Source organism: Pleurodeles waltl, chromosome 3_1 (assembly GCF_031143425.1).
Source record: "Pleurodeles waltl isolate 20211129_DDA chromosome 3_1, aPleWal1.hap1.20221129, whole genome shotgun sequence".
Taxonomy (NCBI): Eukaryota; Metazoa; Chordata; class Amphibia; order Caudata; family Salamandridae; genus Pleurodeles; species Pleurodeles waltl.
The window spans coordinates 1,976,927,015-1,976,947,468 of NC_090440.1; the positions used below are offsets into that span (position 1 = coordinate 1,976,927,015).

Consider the following 20,454-nt stretch of genomic DNA (forward strand, 5'->3'; position numbering starts at 1 on the left):
GCTTTCAAACCTACATAGGTTCTAACTTCCATTTGGGCTCTGACAGACAATTTTTTTATATATATATATTTTTATATATTTCTCCCCCTCTCTCCTTCAGTTCGGAAAAAGCTTGTTTTAGCCATAGTTTGTCCTTGCTTTGTATTGTTGTTAATTTTCTAAACAGATTTAGAACATTGGCATGCTTGGGGCTCCATTGAAAACAATGGAGTACTGCGGGCTTTTACTGGCCGGTAAAAGCCCGCAGCGCCAACATTCCAATGTTCGCTTTGTTCACAGCAACAGCTGTGAACAAAGCCTCACGGAGACCGAGGGGATTTTAATCCCCTCAGGCTCCGTGAATTTCTTTATTTTTGTTTTTTAATAGAACATTCTGCCCTGAGTGGCAGAATGTTCTAATAGCCTTAGAACCCACCGTAGCGGGCTCTACCGGCTATTAAAGTCCCTCTCCCTTGTTAAATGCGCGGGGAGCGGGCCTTTAATAGCCGCTAGAGCCTGCTACGGCGGGTTCTAAGGCTATAATAACCCACCCAAATGATCTAAGCAATTCTTAACATAAAAAAGACAGGGAATCTCCTGGCCAAAACCACATGCTAAACAGACAAAAATTATACCTTTCTTCTTCAAACTGATTGTGAGAAGCATTATCTAATTGAGATACGTTGATCCCAGGTGCTCATACTGTCAAAAGTCACTCTTGAATAAGGGAAGACGAAGGTCTTTGAAATATGACGCCCTTAAATCAGGAAGTTACTGTTCTTGATATTTTTCCGTCTGCAGGCTATATAAAAAGTTTTACTCCGATTGGTTTCAAGGCTCAGAACATTCATAAAGTTCACCAATGATTTAATAAGGGTACTCAGACCGTTTGTGGTCCTCCCCACAAGAACCGCATCATTGGCATACAGCACCACAGGAACTGGTTTGTTTTTAGCCACCAGCATATCATGGCCTTCATCGATTAAATATGCTTCAAGTCAATAATATAAAAAATAAAGTGGGTGCCCAAACACATCTTTATCGGACACCCAGACCAAGTTAAAAGGACCAGTATGTTCGCCATTCTCCCCCTATCTATTCCTAGTTGAGTGTTTACAGTATAGTGCCCCAAGAAAGTGCACCATATCATTATCCAGACCTTTATAGAGTATAATTGAACACAGTTTAGATCTATTAATGTAGTCAAATACGCCGATAGATCCATAAAGGACAAATAAAGGGGACATGACTTAGCAACAGTATATTTTACAATTAAAAGATGTAAGTTTGAACCTTGTTCCAATCTCCCAATTCCTAAACAGAACCCAAACTGGGTATCTGAAAAGATATGGCAGTCAGAAGCCCATATCAAGATCCCGTCCAAGACAACCATCCCTATAACATTAACTACAGAACCCAACAACTAAATTGGCAAATAGCAGCTACGGTAATTGTGTTTGCTTTTCTAAAAAAAAAAAAAATGGCAACAATAATGGCAGATCTCCATGAAGAAGACAACCCTGATTTACAAGTACAGTTCATACTGTTGGTAAGTAAGGTGGGGCATAGCTCAAGGGACTCCTTATTCAGATTCATTGGGACCTCGTCTGGGCCTGGGGCTTTATTAGATGGATTTCTCAGGATGGCCAGATTTATTTCTGCAAAGTTGAACACTATTGACAAAGGTTAAATCGGAATATCGCCCTCAATTGCAGCATTGCTCTATCCCAATGAAATGTACATTTTGACAATGATTTACCAGCTCTCAGTCTGGTTGGATACAGCCAAACTAGAGGGGTGTTTTTTTATGTGTATTTGAGAGGTTATCTGCTTTCCAAAAAGCACTAGAATCTCATTACACAAAATTACCAGATTCACCCAGACCTCACTGCAGTTCTTGTTTTTTCCTTTTTTTTGTTATATATTTGTTTTAATATATTTTCAAAGAGCTTATCTGTTAAAGCAGTTGACTCTCTATAATCCGTTCCCTGTTTTTGTCAAAATCCTTTGTTTGCTAATTATTTAACCAGGAATTGGGTACATCTTATATGTTTTCATAACAGCTCTTAGGTTTTATTCCCCAGCATCACAAAATCTCATGACTTTTGCTGGCAATATAGTCACAGATAAGCAGCAATCAAAAGGATATTGATTGGATGCAGTCAAATTAAATATCAGGGATCCAGTAGCTACTAATTTCCAAGCCAGCTGCATACCATTTCTTTAAACTTTCAAACTCAGTCGATCCCCAGAAATTGCAATCTTATTCCCCATAGGGGTAGCTAGAGTAATAATCAATCAAATACCTGTAAATACTAGTGTTAATCTCTGCTTCTAAGATGAAATTTTACTTCTCTTGATGCAAGGATGTAATCCATGATCGAATTAGTGCTGTGGTATACAAAAGTTGGAACAACTGAGGTACTCTATTCACTAATTGCAAGGCATTTAAAAGAGCGTACCTCTTACATTAATTATTTAAAATGGTGCCTTCAGTGTCCTGATCAGTGTAGATAAAAGGATATCTGCCTCCTAACTTAGCATTAAATTTGCTCCCACTAACATATTTCAACCCACCTAGCTTTGCAATAAAATTTGCAGGTTGCCTGTAAAATAAAACCAAACAGAAATTACAAATATCGTTGTACAAAAGATCACCATTGTAAACATTTATCAGCACTAAACATAAATTAGTGGTCCATTTTAGACGAAAGGCCTGTATAAAAGAACACTCCACATGAATGTGGTTTTTAAGACCAGGTAAGCTGCTTCTAACCAAGGAGGCAACCCAGATTTTACCCTTCCTGAAGGGAAAGGACTTGTGGTTTTGGAGAAACATATATATCAGTTACAAAAAGTATTTCCTTGGCAAAGTTTCCTGCAGCAACAAGTTGTCCTGGTTTAGCACGGAACCCTGGTAGGACTCATCACACACTATAGTGGAAAGTCTTGCAATTCAACTGGCCATTCCTAGGTTCAGTCCGCTAGACTCACCTTCTCCCTGGTTCTAACAAAAAGAATCTGAAGTGTCGAAGGGAGTGATTGGATGAACATTCTAGAGTCTAGATCTGGGAAGGGCAGAGCAATTGCTGAGACTGGACTCAGCCTGGTGGTTAGGCAGAGTTTGGAAGTCAAGGTTGGCACTTGGATGGTGCATCCTGAAGCTTAGATGCCTATGGTTAAAAAAAGAAAAAAGTAACAGAATTAATTTGGCATATAGGCAATTGGGTATCAAAGTACATCATAAGCCAGGTAATGATTATTTGAAGTTAACAATCGCAACGTTCCCCTTAAACGAATTAGGCAAGTGACCATTTCAGGAAACCTTACATATCATTAAGATACCTGTGGCCTTTCTTAAGCTAAACTTTGAGTTCTTCACAGGCCAGTGAATGACTCTGTAGTTTAGCTGGTCCCTTAATTTCTTTGTGGTAGAACGACTACAGAAGGGCAGACGGTAGGGGTTAAATCTGTGGACTTCAATGCTGAGCCATCTGGCCTCCGAACAGGGGTCTTGTTTTGCAATTCTGACTTCATGATTGCACTGTCATAGAGAGGTACTGGCCATAACTTGGTTGGCACCCTTTTCAGGCAGTGCTCTCCCCCTTGTTTCTCTCCAAGGAGCGAATAGAGTTGGAATTATTTGGCCGCACCCACCCTTATTCCATTTTCGCCAGCTTGTCTTCTATTGCCTATAAGACCAGTACCAACGGGCGTAGGCTTTCATCCTATAAAAATGTTAATTTTGACATAGGGCCTCCAAAAAGTCATGAATAGTTTCCTTCACAAAGGACTTATAATTTTTGACAGAGTGGAGGTAATGGGTGACGTATTAACGTCTTGAGGTTCAGCAGCTATGGGAGCTTTTCTCTTTCGTTTCGGAGCAGTTTCATTTTCTAAAAAGGAAGTCCATGAATCTGTAGCTACAATTAAAGTGGACGGGACAGAATCCAAATCAAATGCTGTGGTGGTTGGGGGTTACAATGCACTTGTGCTTCATGCACGATCGGTAGATGTTAAAATAGCCGGCAGGTCATTTGAAAGTGAGTCGCTTTTACCCCCACTCCCTTTCAGTAAACCATTAGGAGTGAAAAAAAATTTACATGCAGAATTATGCCTCCCGTCTTCAGCTTACCCATTGTCAGATGAAGAGCTGAAAACTCAGACTGGATCTGTATAGTTTTGAGCAATCCCTTTGCACGCAAGAAGGTGGCGTCATTCAGCTCAGTGTGGCAGAGGAGGCGCCCGTGCCTGAAAGCGATGTGCAGTGAGCCACCCAAGCACGCTGACTTCAGATCCTTGTTCTCCATATCCTTAGCGCGGATCTGGGCGAGCTCCCTTCAGTCATATTTTGACTGGATTTTTTCTACATTTTGTGGAAATCAACTGGTGTGCCTTTTTTCCTTTTATTTTTCTGATAAGTCCATGAAAAAACCCACTGAGTTCAAGCCTTGTGTTGCCTATCGTAGGCAGATGTCTGTGTTGGACTGCTACTTGGTGTGTCTGTGGTACCTGGAGCAGGACCACAACTCTGCAACCATGTGTAATGCAAGACCATGAATCCCAAGGCCATCCGCGAGCGGGTCATGGAGCATGGAGTCGTATGACGAGCAGCCAAAAGCTTCAAGTCCCATTCGCAAGGGAGGCCTCAGGACCGCTCTTGGAGTTGCTCGCTGCGATGTTCGTCATGATCCCAGACTCCTTCAGATAAGCACAAGAAAAAGTCTAAAAAGTGGATGCGCTCTTTGACTTCTCAGCATCACTCCCATTCTTCGGATGATGTGGTAGAAAAGCGCCACAGTTCTGGGCCCCAGTCCAGAGTTTCCTGGAGCCAGTGAGTTCCCCACCCAACTATGAGCTTTCAGTGCAGCCACCAGTCTAAGTTTTGGGCTGTGAAACTCCTCTGGAGTGTAAGTGAACTCCAGGCTCTAACTTTACAAGAACCATTCTTCCAAAAACACAGAGATAGAGTAGTTCTCTAAACAAACCGTATGTTCCTTCCTAAAGTAGTTTCACAATTCCACATCAACTAATCAATTGATTTGCTAGGCTTTTTCCCCCAGCCAGACTCTGTGGCAGAGAGAGCTCTTCTCACACGAGGGCCCCCCATTATGAGTCTGCTGGACAGTAGATTGCCAGACTCGTGGATGGCAGTTGGACTGCCACCAATGCGGTGGTCTGAGTACCATATTTTAACTATGGCAGTTGTGCCGCCGTGGGACCACCGGGATCAGAGATACCAGCGGTCTGGCTGTTGCGGCAGTCCTAATCCGCCAAGGCAGCGTTGCAAGCAGCGCTGTCCTGGGGATTACAACCTTGTTCTCCGCCAGCCATTTCAGGGGCAGTAGCACACCCATGAAACGTCAGGGGAGAACAGGTGCAGGGGTCACCAGGGGGACCCCTGCACTGCCCATGCACTTGGCGTGGGCAGTGTGCAGGGGTCCCCCGGGCCAGCATCCTCACAATGTTCTTGCAGACAGTGAACATTGCAGGGGTGCTGGCGCACCCTGCATCCTACATCATTGCTGCTGGCTCGTTTATGACCCGGAGACAATGCTATAGGCTGTTTCCTGCTAGGCCAGCAGGTGGAAACTCAGGTTTCCGCCTGCTGACCTAGTGGGAAACTCTTAATGGGCCGAGCGGGGATGTAACCATTGTGGCACAACCTCCCAATCGGAGGTCCAGTGGACGGTCCAAACCATTCACCAAACTCGTAATGAGGTCCTAGATGTTAAATGGGCTCTTATGTATTTTTTTGCCAGAACTAGCAGTTTAGAAAATCTAAACAAGTTTTTGTAGCATTTTCAATGCCTCATAAAGGCAACCCAATATCACAAAATGGGATAGCCAAATGTATTCAGACTTGCTATGCTAAAGCTACACAGCAGTTACCTGTTACCCTTGAAGCACACCCCACTAGGAAAAAGGATGCTTCTATGGCTTTTCTAGGTAACATCCCAGTAGCAGACATGTAAAGCTGCTACTTGGTCTATACCACATAATTTACTAAACACTATTGTGTAGATGTTTTAGCACACCAACAAGCCAGTGTTGGCCAAGCAGTGCTCAGAACAAGTTTTCAAGCAACGCCAGCTCCTACAGGCTAGCCAACTCTTATTTAGAGAGACTGCTTTTCAGTCTATGCAAAGCATGTGTACCTACAGCCATGTATGCCATTGAACGGAATTTGTTATTACCCGGTAGACATCTACTTGCGGCATGCAGTGCTGTAGATTCACATGTGCCCTCGCTCCTGTGGTTGTTGTAGTTGCATTGATACACTGCATAGTCCTCTCTCTCCCTCTTTACTCTCTATACACTACTTACCTCCCCCGCCTGTGGTGACAGTATAACAAAGGGCTCGATGCCCATGCGCAGTATCACCGAGATGAAGAGTCACTCGATCTTGTGACTCGAAAAGATTCTTTCAACAAAAACAACTTGTAATACTCCGGACCCAACACTAGATGGCAAATTTATGCAAATCATGCGTATCTACAGCACTAAATGCCACAAACCAAGGTCTACTGTGTAAGTAACATTTTCCCTACATTTTGAGGGGAATTAATTCAGACATATTATTCTAAGTCCTGTCTAAACGACTGGCTAAAACAGTACACTAGGAGGTCAAGTATACTATTCAAACAGACATTTGATAAAGTTGTATACATTTGGGGTGTCTAACTACTGTTTAACAAACAGAGAAAATAGTGGGAGATACTATTTAATTCTGTACCTCTAATCTAAAAACATTTGGGAAAGTGCATACATTGGCGAGATGGGGTCAGATATACTATTCTACCACCTGCATAACAAATGTTGTGAAAAGTGGATTCATTGGGAGTGTTAGATTTACTATTCTAACTCCTGTGTAATAAACTTTGGTGAGAGTGCATACATTGGTAAAATCAGATTTACTTTTTTAACTGGAATCTTAAGTCCAGTCCAGGAATGTACATAAAATAGGAGGGCTGAGGGAGGGTCGGAAGACTCCAGTCTAACTCCCATTGGAAATTGTGTGCCAGTTTAAAAGTGTAACATAATGCAATAATCTTTTTTAAAATATTTCATTTAAAAAACTACTTACGAATCCCTCAAACATAACGCCTAATTTAAAATATATTACATTAGTCTGGAAACCAAAAAATCAACATAAAAAAACCTGGAGTCAATGTAAAGTAGTATATTTGAAAACAAAACTTCCCACCCAATACCCACAATGAACCCCACAACCCACATTTAACTTTAAATACAGATATTTCAAAATAAATAATTAAAATTATCAGCAAATCAATTACACTGAATATATAATTAATCTCTACTCACCCTACCACTTAGTAAAACTAAAAATCTGAAATAAAGAAATGAAGGCCTGAGTACATAATTGAAAAAAGTATTAAATGTTTAAACAATAAGTAGCAATAGAAAGGTAAAGTATAATCAAGATATTAATATAAATTAACATATAATGTAATAAAGGTGCTTCCCACTCAACTCCCACTAAACCCAACGACCCACCCAAAAATGATAGATGAGTATTTTTAAAAGAATAGTAAGAACTTCTATAATAAAAATTAAAAAAATATTTAAATGAACAATATTTTACACTTTGATGTAATAGTAAACCAGTTACAAAAACAGTGTACTTACCTTCAATATTTCGTTCCACAATATTTTTGAGTCAGTATTTCGGTGGGGCACTTCTATTGTCACTTCATTTCTAAATTGCACTTCATGTAAAGAAAGTGGGTTCTGCAGGCAACCCGTCTCTGAAGCTACAATTTCCTGTTTGTCCACTTATAATATGCACACCTTTAGCTTTCATATTTCTAATTTGAAAAATGTCACCACCATAGAAGGACCTTAGATTGAGCTTGTTAGGTTGGACTTGGCCTTGTTACCGTGGTTCATGGCATGAATTTTTAGTGTCAATTGAATTTGGCCGTATTTACTGGCACATTAGGGCTATAAGGAATAATTTAACTTTTCCCTGAAATTCTTATATGTACTTCAAGAACTTGGTGTTTACTTTCGCTTTACTTCCCTTTGTTTTGTATTCTATCTCTTAGACCTATGGGGGAAAGAATTTGAAACGCGTTGGAACGATCCTGCAGAGAGGAATCCTTATTCTGATGCTGTTCTGCTTCCCCTGCTGGGCCCTCTTTATTAACACTGAGCAAATATTGCTGCTACTTAAACAGGATCCAGATGTAGCCAGGTATATTACTTACACTTAAACATGTTACATTTTCTTTCCTATCTTTGCTTCCTAGGGAGATTGGGCCGAATTTGCAATGATTTGCTCTCACTTTGTTATTTGGATTTCGATCTAAGAATGCCTTGTAATGAAGACACCCTGCTCTCAATCACATTCAAATATTTATATACCCGTAGTGATAGTTTGAACTTGATTGACTGAAAATTTTACCAGTTCTTGTCTTGTAAAATTCCAGTAGTCTGTTATTTCTACAACTAAGCTAAGAATGGCTGCTTCCTAAGAATAAAGGCAGCAGGCAATAATATTTTATGCATTATAGCAACTGTTTTGTACTACAGTTGGATATTAATTTCCTCTTAAGTTTGATTATAAGTGGAGTCAGTGATTGCTGCTTGTGGATACTCTTGTCCATCTCAAAACCTATTGTATTGCGTTCTAAAGACAGAACACATGATTAAAAAACTTCTTTAATTGGATTCGGAATGAGCTCAGGAGTTTCTGTTGGGGAAATCCTTTGACATCAGTTATAGAAGGGGCAGTTCTGCATACATTTTATTGATATGTAGTGTGCTAAAATAAATTCATGAGATACAGTCTTCTTTGTGAATGATGATGGAATATGACTGACTCAAAATCTTTGAACTATGCTGCAAGACAAAAAAGGTCCATTTCTGTCACTGTTTAGCATTGAACGTACAGTCCAACATAATCTAGTGTTGTGTTTTTTTTTTTTTTTTTTTTACTCCAGTACAGGCTGTCTCGCGAAGATCTAACTGTGACCATACCGATGTGGCATGCTGGATAGCTAACTTAGAGAGATCTGGATGTTTGTTGGAGTGAATGAACATTGCAGTATACATGGAGCTTACTCTCACTGGGGGTGCATTGGCATGCTAAATATTCCCTCAAATAAATGTATTTTGTATAGTAAAGCCCAAGATGGGTTGCACATGAACTTCAGCATGAGTTAATGAACAGTTGTGTGACCATCACATGTGTGCGAAAGTGTCAGTAGTGTGTAACCTCAGTGTGTTCAGTGCTTGCTACATGACCCTGAGAATAATATAGAACCACAGCAAGCACAAAAAATCTGGCTCTTTCAAATAGCATCATGACAAAAAGGTGTAGATTCTTTTATGATTGAATGTCGGCAAAGTGGTTGAAGACTCTAAACCAGAACAAAAGCCTAGTAAGATGATCTACAGGGGAGTTGTTGAATATTGCATCAAAAAGGTACAGATTATACCTTCTTAATTTACTCAGAGTGGGGTGCATGCTGTCCCTGAGCTGTTTATTGTGTTTTTTTTTTTGTTTTTTTTTTAACTGGGATAGCTACCTGGCAGAAGGCTAGATGTCCACCATCAGGGTTTAGACCATTATCTCGTGAAGTTTGCGCTCTAGATGTACTTTAAAACAGAAATACATTAGTGTTTAGACTGACCTTTGAACATAGTAAATTGGAGACAGCTTTTACTTATCCGCTTTAGGAGAAGAAACTCTGGTGTGATGTAGACTTTGACAGAGTGGAAGCAACACAGTAAATGGGCATTACTCCTGCCCTGTGAAAGTTGGAGCTCTCCTACTCTTTAGAGTGGTAAGCTACTGTTTTACCATGAGGGTTATACTGCTGGATTTGCCAGTGTAAACTCTTGACTTGGCGCCCATTTCTTCATGGGGCAACCAGGTCATAGTGACACACAGTCCCGCTTAGGGCTAAGTGGCCATCCCTTGTGTTGGAAAATGGGTTATTGGTAAGGGCAGGTAGGTACCTACACTTAGCAATAGGCCACTAACCTCCACTAAGGTCCAGTTAGGTCTCAGTAAATTAACCCCAGCTCAACCCTTGGCAGCTTGGCAACGAGCTTCAAGGCTTAACTTAGGAGACAGAGTGTAAAGCATTCAAGTATCACAAAACAGTAATTAAATAAAACACAGGAAACAGTTTAAAAATCCAAAACCAATTTATAAAAATAGATTATATGTTTATCTTTAAAATGACACCAAAACGAATAAAATCGGATAAGGGGAACCGGGGATATGAATTTTTAAAGATTTTTCGTTTTTTTTTTTTAGCGCCTAGAAGCAGAAAGCGCCAATCGGGTCATCTGGTTGCACCTCGACCGGGGCAAAGTCCATGGAGCCCTCCTCGCATACGCTGGCTGGGAGGTCCCGGGCAACTTTTACCCATCAGACTTAATCTCTTTTTCAGAGATTTTCTTTACCGGGACAAACCAGCAAATCAGGCCGGGTCGCGGCTGAGGCTGAGGGTCGGTCCCTCTATGGAGCTTTTTTACAAAAGTTGTCCAAACTTCTCCAAACTTCTGAGGCTTCTCCCAGATGTCCTTTTAAGGTTCTTTTGGGGTCCACAGCTCACCCCAAGGGTCCAGAAGTTCTGAGATGGTCCTTTGGGGGGGGGGGGGGGGGGGGCGGACTACAACTCCCAGAATGCACCTGGCGCAAACTCCTTTTTGGCCACTGGACAGTGGCCAGCTGGTCACTTTCTTGAGGAGTTGGTGCAAGGGACTCTGGATAGCAATTTTTCACCTGTAGCAAGCAGGGAGTCCCTCCTTGAACCAGTTGAAGCCAGGCAATGTCCTTCTTGTGGTGAAGCCCAAGTGTGCAGCTGGTGCAGTCCTTCTGAGTGCAGGTTCCAGGTGCAGGCCAGGGGTCCAGCAGGGCAGTCCTTCGTCTTCTGTTGTTCTTCCTTGTTGGATGTGGTAGGGAACTGAGATGTGGGTGCAGGTCTGCCAGTTTTATCCTTGCTCCTGGGTGAAAAGCAGGGGGGTCCTGGTTCTCCAATCAGGTGCAGGGTCCTTCCCCCTGTGATGACCACTTCCTGGGAAGTGTGGCAAAAATCAATCCCAGGAGGCAACATTCTCTAAAAATCCATCATGGCTGAATCTGATTTTTGGAGGTTACATCTGGCTGAGCCCACCCACTAGTGTGGCTAAAAATCATAAACGCACCCCTCTCCTGCCCTCTCCTAATCTAATCAAGGGGGCACCTAGTTGTCTGGGGTTGCAGGATGTGGGGGTGTTGCTGGTTGCCCCAAATGTCATTCTCTGCCTTTGAAGACCAGTTTGGCAGCCCTCCCCCTTCCTGCCTCACCACCTGCTGAGGGGAGATTCCCTCCCACAGGCACATTCCTTTGTGTGAAGCCAGGCCACTTCACACCTCATCAAGGCAGCCTGTCTAGGCTTGCTAGAGGCTGGCCAATCAGAGCACAATAGCAAAAACAATGCAGGGCTGAAATTGGCAACTTTTCAGGTAAAGTTTAAAACTCTTCACCTGAACAAGTAATATTAAATCCCACAACTGGAAGTTGTGGGATTTATTACAACAATTAATTTGATACCAAACTCTTGGTATGCATCATTTAAGGAGACTTTAAAAATTAAAATAAAGTCTCCCCATGCTAGCCTATGAAGGCCATTTACTACAATGGGGGGAAAAAACGAATTTGGCTGTTTTTACCTCACCAGGGCATATAAAACTATTTTTATAAGGTCCCTGCTTATAGTTACATGGCACCCAGCCCTAGGGGCACATAGGGCACACCTTAGGGGTGACTTATATGTAAAAATAAGGTAGTTTAAGACTTTGGAACTACTTTTAATTCCAATGCCGAATTTACATATAACTTTAATTTAAAAGCAGCCAGCAAGGCAGGCCTGCCTTTAAAATGACACTGGGCACCTCAGCAGTGCACCTATGGGTGCACTACCTATGCTGTGATCCCTAAACCTACATGCCCTACCATATACTAGGGACTTATAGTTAGGTTAACTTAGCCAGTTATAATTAGCCTAATTTGCATACCTATTTTACACAGAGCACAAGCCCTGTGACTGGTTAGCAGTACCCAGGGCACCATCAGAGTCAGGAAAACACCAGCAAAAAGTGGAAAATGGGGGCAAAAAGTTAGGGGGCCTCTGCAATCAGCCCTGTTATCTCACACCTTGTTTTCACTATCCAGGACCAAACAGGGAAAACTCAATGTCCACAACACAAAAGCAGAACACTTATTATCTATTTCATGAGTTCATTTTAGAAACACAAAACGTTTTGGATGCACCTGCCCAGCAAAGTTCAGCGCCTTCAGTGAAGGTGCCTGGGTAGCACCTATCTCTAAATATGAAGGGCTGTCCTCTGCCTTGAAGCACTGAATACAGCCTCGGCTGACCTAGGGGACTTGAGCACCACCCACCTGGGTCTAATTTTCTGGGCAAGCCATGTGGCCCATATTTTGGTGAATGAATTTCTATTTTATGTCAGGATTGCAGCAACATAACGGGTCAAAGGGGGTGGTCAATGGTTATGTATTTTTGTAAAGTGCACTACAGCAAGGGTACCCTGGCACTGAGCAAGTGTATGTGTGTCCAGCCCTGCCTAGGATAGATTGGTTAATTCAAAAAGCCAGGTCTTCAGCAAAGCTGAAAAGAAGAGAAGGCTTTGATGTGGAGTTGGCGGTCTTTCCACATTTTACAAGTGATGTAATAGAATGCCTGTCTGTGGTATCTTGTATTTCCTGTGTTGGTTCATCCCTGGCCCAGGTGTCCCCTCTGACCCTTATCATAATGGCCTCTCCCACCAGGATTCCAGGAGGAGAGCTTGGACTGTTGTGGGAGATCTGAGGGTGACAAGGACTGTGATGTGAGGTGGCTCTGGGGCGTTGCATTATTAAACTTATCATTTCACTGTCATCGCTTTCCTGTGTGTCATTGGCCATCTCCACACTGGCGACGAGGATGGGATCCTATGATGTAAAAGAGAACACGCCCCAACACGGCAAGTTGTGAACAGCACATACGAACTGTGAAGAAGGATTAATTGAGCACTGTGGTCCTGAGACAGATTCCGGTGAGGCAGTGTCTTTTACTTTTCACGAGGGATGGTGAAATTTAAATGTAACCCTGCAGTGTAGAGGTAAAGTCATCAGATGTGAAAGCTTACGTAACGACAAGTGAACATCTGTCCTTTTAGCCAGCACTCTCGCACTGGAACATTTAGGCAGTCTTGCCACATTTAATTAAGGGACATTACTATTTCTGTCCAGCTCAGAGTGTGAGGAAAAGTGTAGTGGCTACGAATGTCAACTGTTTGTTACCTGGAAGTCTCTATATTTAGCAGCTAAATCGTGGAAATAACTCTCCAGCTAAAGATCAAAGGTGTAAAGTGGTTTAAGTCCCAATCAGCTGTGAGGCATGCCGATTTATATCAATAATTGTGCCTCGGGGAATTCACCACAAAGGCCAGCAGCTATAAATCTGCAGCACGCTCTGGGCGTTTCATTTAGAATGTTCATATTACCTCAGGGAATTCCTCTCAGCTGAGGCAGAGCGCACGCACTTTGCATGTATAACCAAGGAAGAAACAAATAGTTCAAGGAATCTTCATGCCAATATGACTTAAACAACTGCTGTATTTCAAAAATGTGTAACATTTTATAGTACTGAACCTTAATAAGGGACATAGAGTCGTTTTTTTTCAAGATACAGCTGCCATTTCTCCATAAATAGAATTTGTGCTATTAGCACCATCTAGTGGACAAACTTGATAGGTGTCAGGCAGCAAGAAAATAACATAGGAGGTTTCAGCAGACCTCTGTGTCTGAATCAAACACATTAGAACAGTGGGCACTAAAGAGATACAGTGATCCACACACTAGAAATATTCAGAGTATAAAGGAAAGAAATGTTTGCATAGTTAACAAAAGTTGTGTTACTCAAATTACAAATAATAAGATTGAAGGCACCCTTATGTATTACAATACAATTACATATGCTGTGTGTATTGATTACTTCAGAATTTAATAATAGAATATTCATGTGAAGTGCAAATAAATGTAATCAATATATATATTTAAAATCAAGTGAAGAGCTACAATTGGATAAAATATGAGGTTGTAGGTGCATATATGTGTCAAATAGTTTAGTACACAGGGATTTGACCAAGCACATAACTTGAATAGCATCTAACCACATAGTCTCCCACCATGCAAAACATCACACAACCTCCATTCTTCTTAAACACCCCAGGGGAACCATCAATGACATGGAATAAGTGGAAAAAGGTTTTTAATAACTACCTTATAGTGTGTGGTCCTAATATAAATGTCGAGAGAAAAGTTGCACTACTAGCACACTGCTTGGGAGCGGAAGGACAGGAAGTCTTAGAAAATCTTCCAGGTTTCTCAGATGAGGACGGAAATAATTTGAATGCATATGAAATATGTATAAAGAAGCTAGATAAACACTACCTACCCAGGATTAGTACAATTCTAGAGAGGTATAATTTTGGCAAACGCTCACAGAGGGAGGGGGAGAGCATAGAGGACTTTGTGTCTGAGCTAAGGAGATTGGCTTCGTCCTGTAAATCTGGTGCAACCTTGGAAGAACGCATTCGTGACCAGTTCTTATTAACATGCAACATTGAGAGGGTCCGTGAAGAGTTAAGGCTCAAGGATGACCCCTCGCTCAATGAGGTATTAATAGTATCAAAACAGGTAGAACATATGCTTTTGTGTGTAAAAGAACTTAGAGTTGAGAGTAAAAGTGCAACATCTGAGAATAAAACAGAAGTAAACGTGGTAAAAGAGAAGAAGAAGGAAACTTAAAATACACCTGATAAAGAGTTTAGAGGACAGTGTTTCAGATGCGGAATGACATGTCACATGGCCTACTGGAAAGAGTGCCCAGCATGGAGGGCAGTATGTAAAGGGTGTGGCAAGAAAGGTAATTTTGTCCCATGTTGTAGCTATAAGAAAAATGATAAAAGAAATAACACTGTCAAAGTTTCTGAGGTTTATGATGAAATTGTGTTGCAAGTGAACGATTCAGGCGAAGGTAATCCCAAAGACATCATAAAAATAGATAACACTGAGGTTGAAGCAATGTTTGATTCATGTTCACGTCTAACAATCATTTCTGACCAGGTGTTTTGTAGAAATTTTGCAAACAAAGTAAAATTGTATGAAATGGACATACAACCTGGCGGGTATGGGGGTCAGCCAATAGCCATGAGAGGATACTTTTGGGGAACTATTCAGTATGGAGAAACAGAAACACAAACTAAAGTCTATGTAGCAGAAAGGGGTGACAACATTTTAAGCTGGCCTGTTCAAAAAAACTTAGGAGTTATCTTGGACCCTAATGCATCACCTCAAATCAAAGTTCAAGAAGTACAGGAAAATTACTTTGTAAATACATTTCCAGAAGTGTTCACTGAGAAACTGTGATGCCTCAAAACATACATTCACAAAATAAAACTGAAGCAGAACTCAATCCCAGTTGTTTCTAAAGTCCGATGACTACCAATAAGTATCCTAGATGCTGTGAGGGATGAGTTAGAGAAACTTTGTAAGCAAAATGTCATTGAACCTGTTGAAGCAACGGAGTGGCTTGCTCTGATTGTAGTGGCTCGTAAAGCAGATAATAAAGTGAGATTATGTGTGGACTTGCGTGCACTAAACAAGGAAGATTTCCCCTACCTACTATTGCAGAAATGTTCACCGCCCTAAAAGGGGCAAAGGTCTTTTCAACCCCAGATCTGGCCTCAGCATATTACCAAGTCAGATTACACCCAGATTCCCAAGACCTAACCTCTTTTATCACACCTATGGGTGCATATAAATTCAAACGTATGCCTTTTGGATTAATTTTAGCATTCTCGGTCTTCCAAAGAGCTATGACGGAAATCCTAAAAGGTATTCCAGGTGTTTTCTACTACCAAGATGATGTGCTATTTTGTGGAGCAACCAACATGGAACATCAAGCTAGGGTTGAACAAGTCCTCAAAAGATTTAACAAATTTGGCCTCACAGTGAGAGCGAACAAATGTCAATTCGCATGTCCAGAGATATCCTACCAAGGTCACAAAATTTCAGGCAAAGGGATCGAACCGAAGGGAGATCTTGTGAAATCAATAATAGATTTATCAACTCCATCAAACAAAGATGAACTTAGATCATTTATTGGTATGTTGGAATTTTACAGTAAGTTCATTTCTAACTTCTCTGAAAGAACATTCCACATGAGATCACTTTTGAAATCCAAAACAGAATTTATGTGGGACTCCTTGTGTGATAAAGAATTCCAGGATGTGAAACAGTGCCTCAGGAATGCACCCAACCTCAGTGCCTTTATACCAGGGAGGAAAGTGATAGTGACCATAGACGCCAGCACAAAAGGTCTGGGAGCTGTCCTATCCCAAGTTGATAGTAAAGGAGAAGTCACCATAGCGTTTGCCTCAAGATCATTGAGAGGAGCAGAAGCCAACTACTCAGTGATAGAAAGAGAGGCATTGGCTGTATATTGGGCCCTCCAAAAATTTAAAAACTTCATTTGGGGTAGTGAATTCAAGCTCAGAACTGATCACAAACCGCTAAAGGAGATATTTGAGAAGAAAGGTCTAGATGCTATATCAAGTTGCATTAGGAAGTGGATAATCAATCTGCAGGAGTACACATTCACAGTTGACTACATCCCAGGTGTAAAAAAACAAAGCAGCAGACTGCCTATCCAGATTACCTCCCAGCACAAATAGTGTCGGGATGACAAACAACTTTCAGAGGAGGAAGATGTTGTGCTCTCGAATGTCTGCGTAATATCTGAAGGGGTGATAACAGAAGCAGAATGGAAAACAAACCTCAGAGAAGATGAGGATCTGAATTTGGTCAGGCAGTACTTGAACAGCAAATGGCCGTCTAAAACCCAAATCAAAGACAAACTGAAGGCATTTTGGTGTGTGAGGAATGAATTAGCAGAACATGATGACTGCTTGTTTAGAGGTACAAAACTGATACCCCCAAGTAATCTAAGACTGAAACTTATAAACAGAGCTCACGAGGGTAATTTTGGTGTGTCCAAAACCAAAGAGAGAATACGAATGGACTTTTGGTGGCCTGGTATGGATATCCAATTCGAAAGATGCATAAGGGAGTGTGTACCCTGCAATGAGAGCAACAAAATTCTAATTACAAGAAAACCACCAATGCAGTAGCGTAAACTCCCAAAACACCCCTGTGATGAACAGGCACTGGACATTATAGGGCCCCTACAAGGTGAACAGGCCACACCATATCTCATAGTTGTAATTGATTTGTACTCTAGGTGGCCTGAAATAAAAATCACAGCCGACATCGGCTCCAGTAGTGTCATAAAATTTTTAAGTGAACTATTTGCAAGAGAAGGATTACCATCATTAATACAAACGGACAATGGTGTCCAATTCTGCTCAAATGAAATGCAAACATACATGAAAGAGAATGGCATAACACATTGTCGTTCAGCTTTATACCACCCAGAGACCAATGGAGCCGTTGAACGATTTAACAAAACTTTAAAAGAGATCATTCAGCTTGCTAAAGTAAATTTCCTCAACTGGAAGATGGAAATAGCCAAAAGAATTATTGGATATCGCCTGACTCCACACCAACGCACTCGGAAAACACCTTTTGAACTACTTAAAGGGAGAAAGCACCATTCATAACTACTTCCATCATGGATGAAATGGGGAAAAGGATGGGTCCAGATAAACCCGAAACAGCCATGGAGACAGCAGGAAATCCGAAAACAGGAGAGGAATAAGGAGAAATATGACAGAGATAATCACACAAAAGACAATAAGGTTTCGGTAGGTGACTGGGTAAAGGTCAAGGCTCCCACGGGAAGCGCTATGGACTCGAAATTCACAAGAGCAATGAGAGTGGTCAAATTGTTCTGCAATGCTGTGAAAACCGATGATGGCAGAATATGGAACCTAGGGAGGATAGCTATAATCAAGCCTTCCTCAATTGGATATACAACCCACAATGCCTGTAGAGTAGGATCAAACAAAAACAAACCACATGGAATTGTGGAATCCTCGTCAACACCTCGTGAAAGTGAAGGCACCTCATGGAGATATCCCTGTAGAGTACGAACACGACCCGTTCGACCACCGACATATTTAATGGACTATGTCTGTAACTAAAAAGAATCTCAGATTATTCTCTGATTTGTGCAGGGTGTCTATTGTATGTTTTCCTTCATTCTTCATTATATGTTAACAGCTGTGGTTATTTGATGTATTACACATATGGTTAAAAAGCGTCACATGTTCCTTTTTAGATTTAATTAAGTTCTAGTTCTTTCCCCTGTTCACCCCTTTTCCCTACTCTGTGATCATCGGTAACTAACTTGTTTCTGTAATGAAAGGGGGATGTGTGGTATCTTGTATTTCCTGTGTTGGTTCATCCCTGGCCCAGGTGTCCCCTCTGACCCTTATCATGATGGGCTCTCCCACCAGGATTCCAGGAGGAGAGCTTGGACTGTTGTGGGAGATCTGAGGGTGACCAGGACTGTGATGTGAGGTGGCTGGGGCGTTGCATTATTAAACTTATCATTTCACTGTCCTCGCTTTCCTGTGTGATCATTGGCCATCTCCACACTGTCCTGATTTGGTTCTGTGTATGTTTTGTGCGACTAGGAGTCCTGTGGAGCACAGGTGTCTGGGTGATTGATAGAGGCAAATGAGACTGTTCAGGTATATGGGGCCTAAGTTGTGTAGTGTCTTAAATTTGTGTGCGAGGAATTTGAAATGAGCTTTTGTGTGTATCAGGAGCCAGTGAAGCTTCCTGAGCTGTGGTCTGATGTGAGCTTTGTGTGGGAGGTTGAGGTTGAGCCTGGCTGCCGAGTGTAGTCGTGCGGTGAGTTGCATGCCGATCCCAGCCTAGAGGGTGTTGTCCCGTGTGATTCCTCAACAGCAAACTGGACATTACCACTTTTGCTCCAAGGTATTGGACTGTTCCCAGGTTATTTTGCCTCTATTTATACCCATTCCTTCTCAGTTTTTTGAGTCCCTAGATCACAATTACAAGAAAGTGTCAATTTCATTATAAGGATCTTGGCCACGTCAGGGATGCCTATTCCCCCCTTTACTTTTTTCTTTGGTACTCAAACCACTTGCATCCTGGGACAGAGTGGATCTGCTGATCCGGGTTCTGCAGTGGACCGAGCAATGGTATCCCGCTATTTATGCAGACCCTCCTGCCTCCCTTGCTGAATCATGCACATCTTGATGCAGTTTGGTCAGTATTCGGGCTATACCAAAAACAGGGTGAAATCTACGGTTTACATCCTCTGGGGGAAAAGGCTTTTCAACTACCTCAGGGATGCAAAGCGCAAATAGGCAAAGAGGACTTCGGGTTCCTGGGCATCTACAGCACCAAAGACCTGGCCAATTCTACTCTTGTAACCTACTCCCCCTACTGATGCGGGTGAAAAACGGGGTCCATCATTGGAGATCATTGCCATTGTCTTTCCTGGGCTGGGCGGCATTATTTAAGATGATGCCTGCCCCACTTTCTCTATGCCACACACAACATGGCTTTTTTTGTCCCAACGACCTCTTTCAAAACAATAGAAAAACAAACTCAGAACCCTTCTCTGGAATGGAGACCCAATGAGGATAGCATTAGCTAAACTAACCAGGGGATGGTACGACGGTGGGATTGCCCTACCTGATATTCACAAATATTACTGAGTAGCGTAGCTCCAGACTATCAACTCCTGGGTGCACACTCCTCCGGGCGAACCAGCATACTGCATGGACAGACACCTAATGCAACCTGGTGGATACCTTCGGGCCATCGACGCTAACCCCAGAGGGAAACGCCTCAGGGGACCAATGGCGGTGATGCTCTGCCTCTAGCATACAGCACTCCCCTTGCTGGGGTCGTCTGGGTGTGGGAGTGGTAGGATAACGCAGGATACTCCCCTCTGGGATTCCAAGATGCTGGGCACACTGGGGATACAACCTGGGTTCATCAAATGGGACCTCACTGGCCTCTCCAGGGTGGCGGGTCTTTGGTCACAGGGCCCAGTTCCTTTCCTTCACAGACCTTCAGGGAGATTTTCAACTTGTGCTCACTGAGGTATACCGCTAACTCCAAACAGCATTCCTGAGAGGGTGAGACCTCCTTGAATCCCTCCCCCTTAGAGAGCAGGTTACTTGTAGAGCATTTAAACCGGAAAGTGACACCCCTCGCCTATCTGAAATTAATTAATAGTTCCCCAGATATTTTGAAGCACTTAAGGACACAATGGGAACAAGATGTGGGTGTCTTTGAAGATGATGAAAGAAGCCCTGGCATCCCCGTGAGAGGTGTGAATTAAGTCTGGGTTCTTCCAGTACAGTTAAAAATACTCCACAGGTCATACTTCACATGCACCGCTAAGGTAAAAGTAGGCAGGACAGCTGACACGCGCAACCTTAGG

General features: G+C 42.2%; 1 protein-coding gene across 2 annotated transcripts in view; it reads left to right on the forward strand.

Annotated features, from left to right (window-relative positions):
• LOC138285877 (multidrug and toxin extrusion protein 2-like) overlaps positions 1-20,454 on the forward strand; it is a 445,083-nt gene that overhangs the window by 61,774 nt on the left and 362,855 nt on the right. For both annotated transcript variants that reach the window (XM_069226369.1, XM_069226368.1), the window contains one exon: positions 8,049-8,197. In XM_069226369.1, coding sequence (XP_069082470.1) covers positions 8,049-8,197 — 149 coding nt within the window. The remainder of the gene's footprint in view (positions 1-8,048; positions 8,198-20,454) is intronic.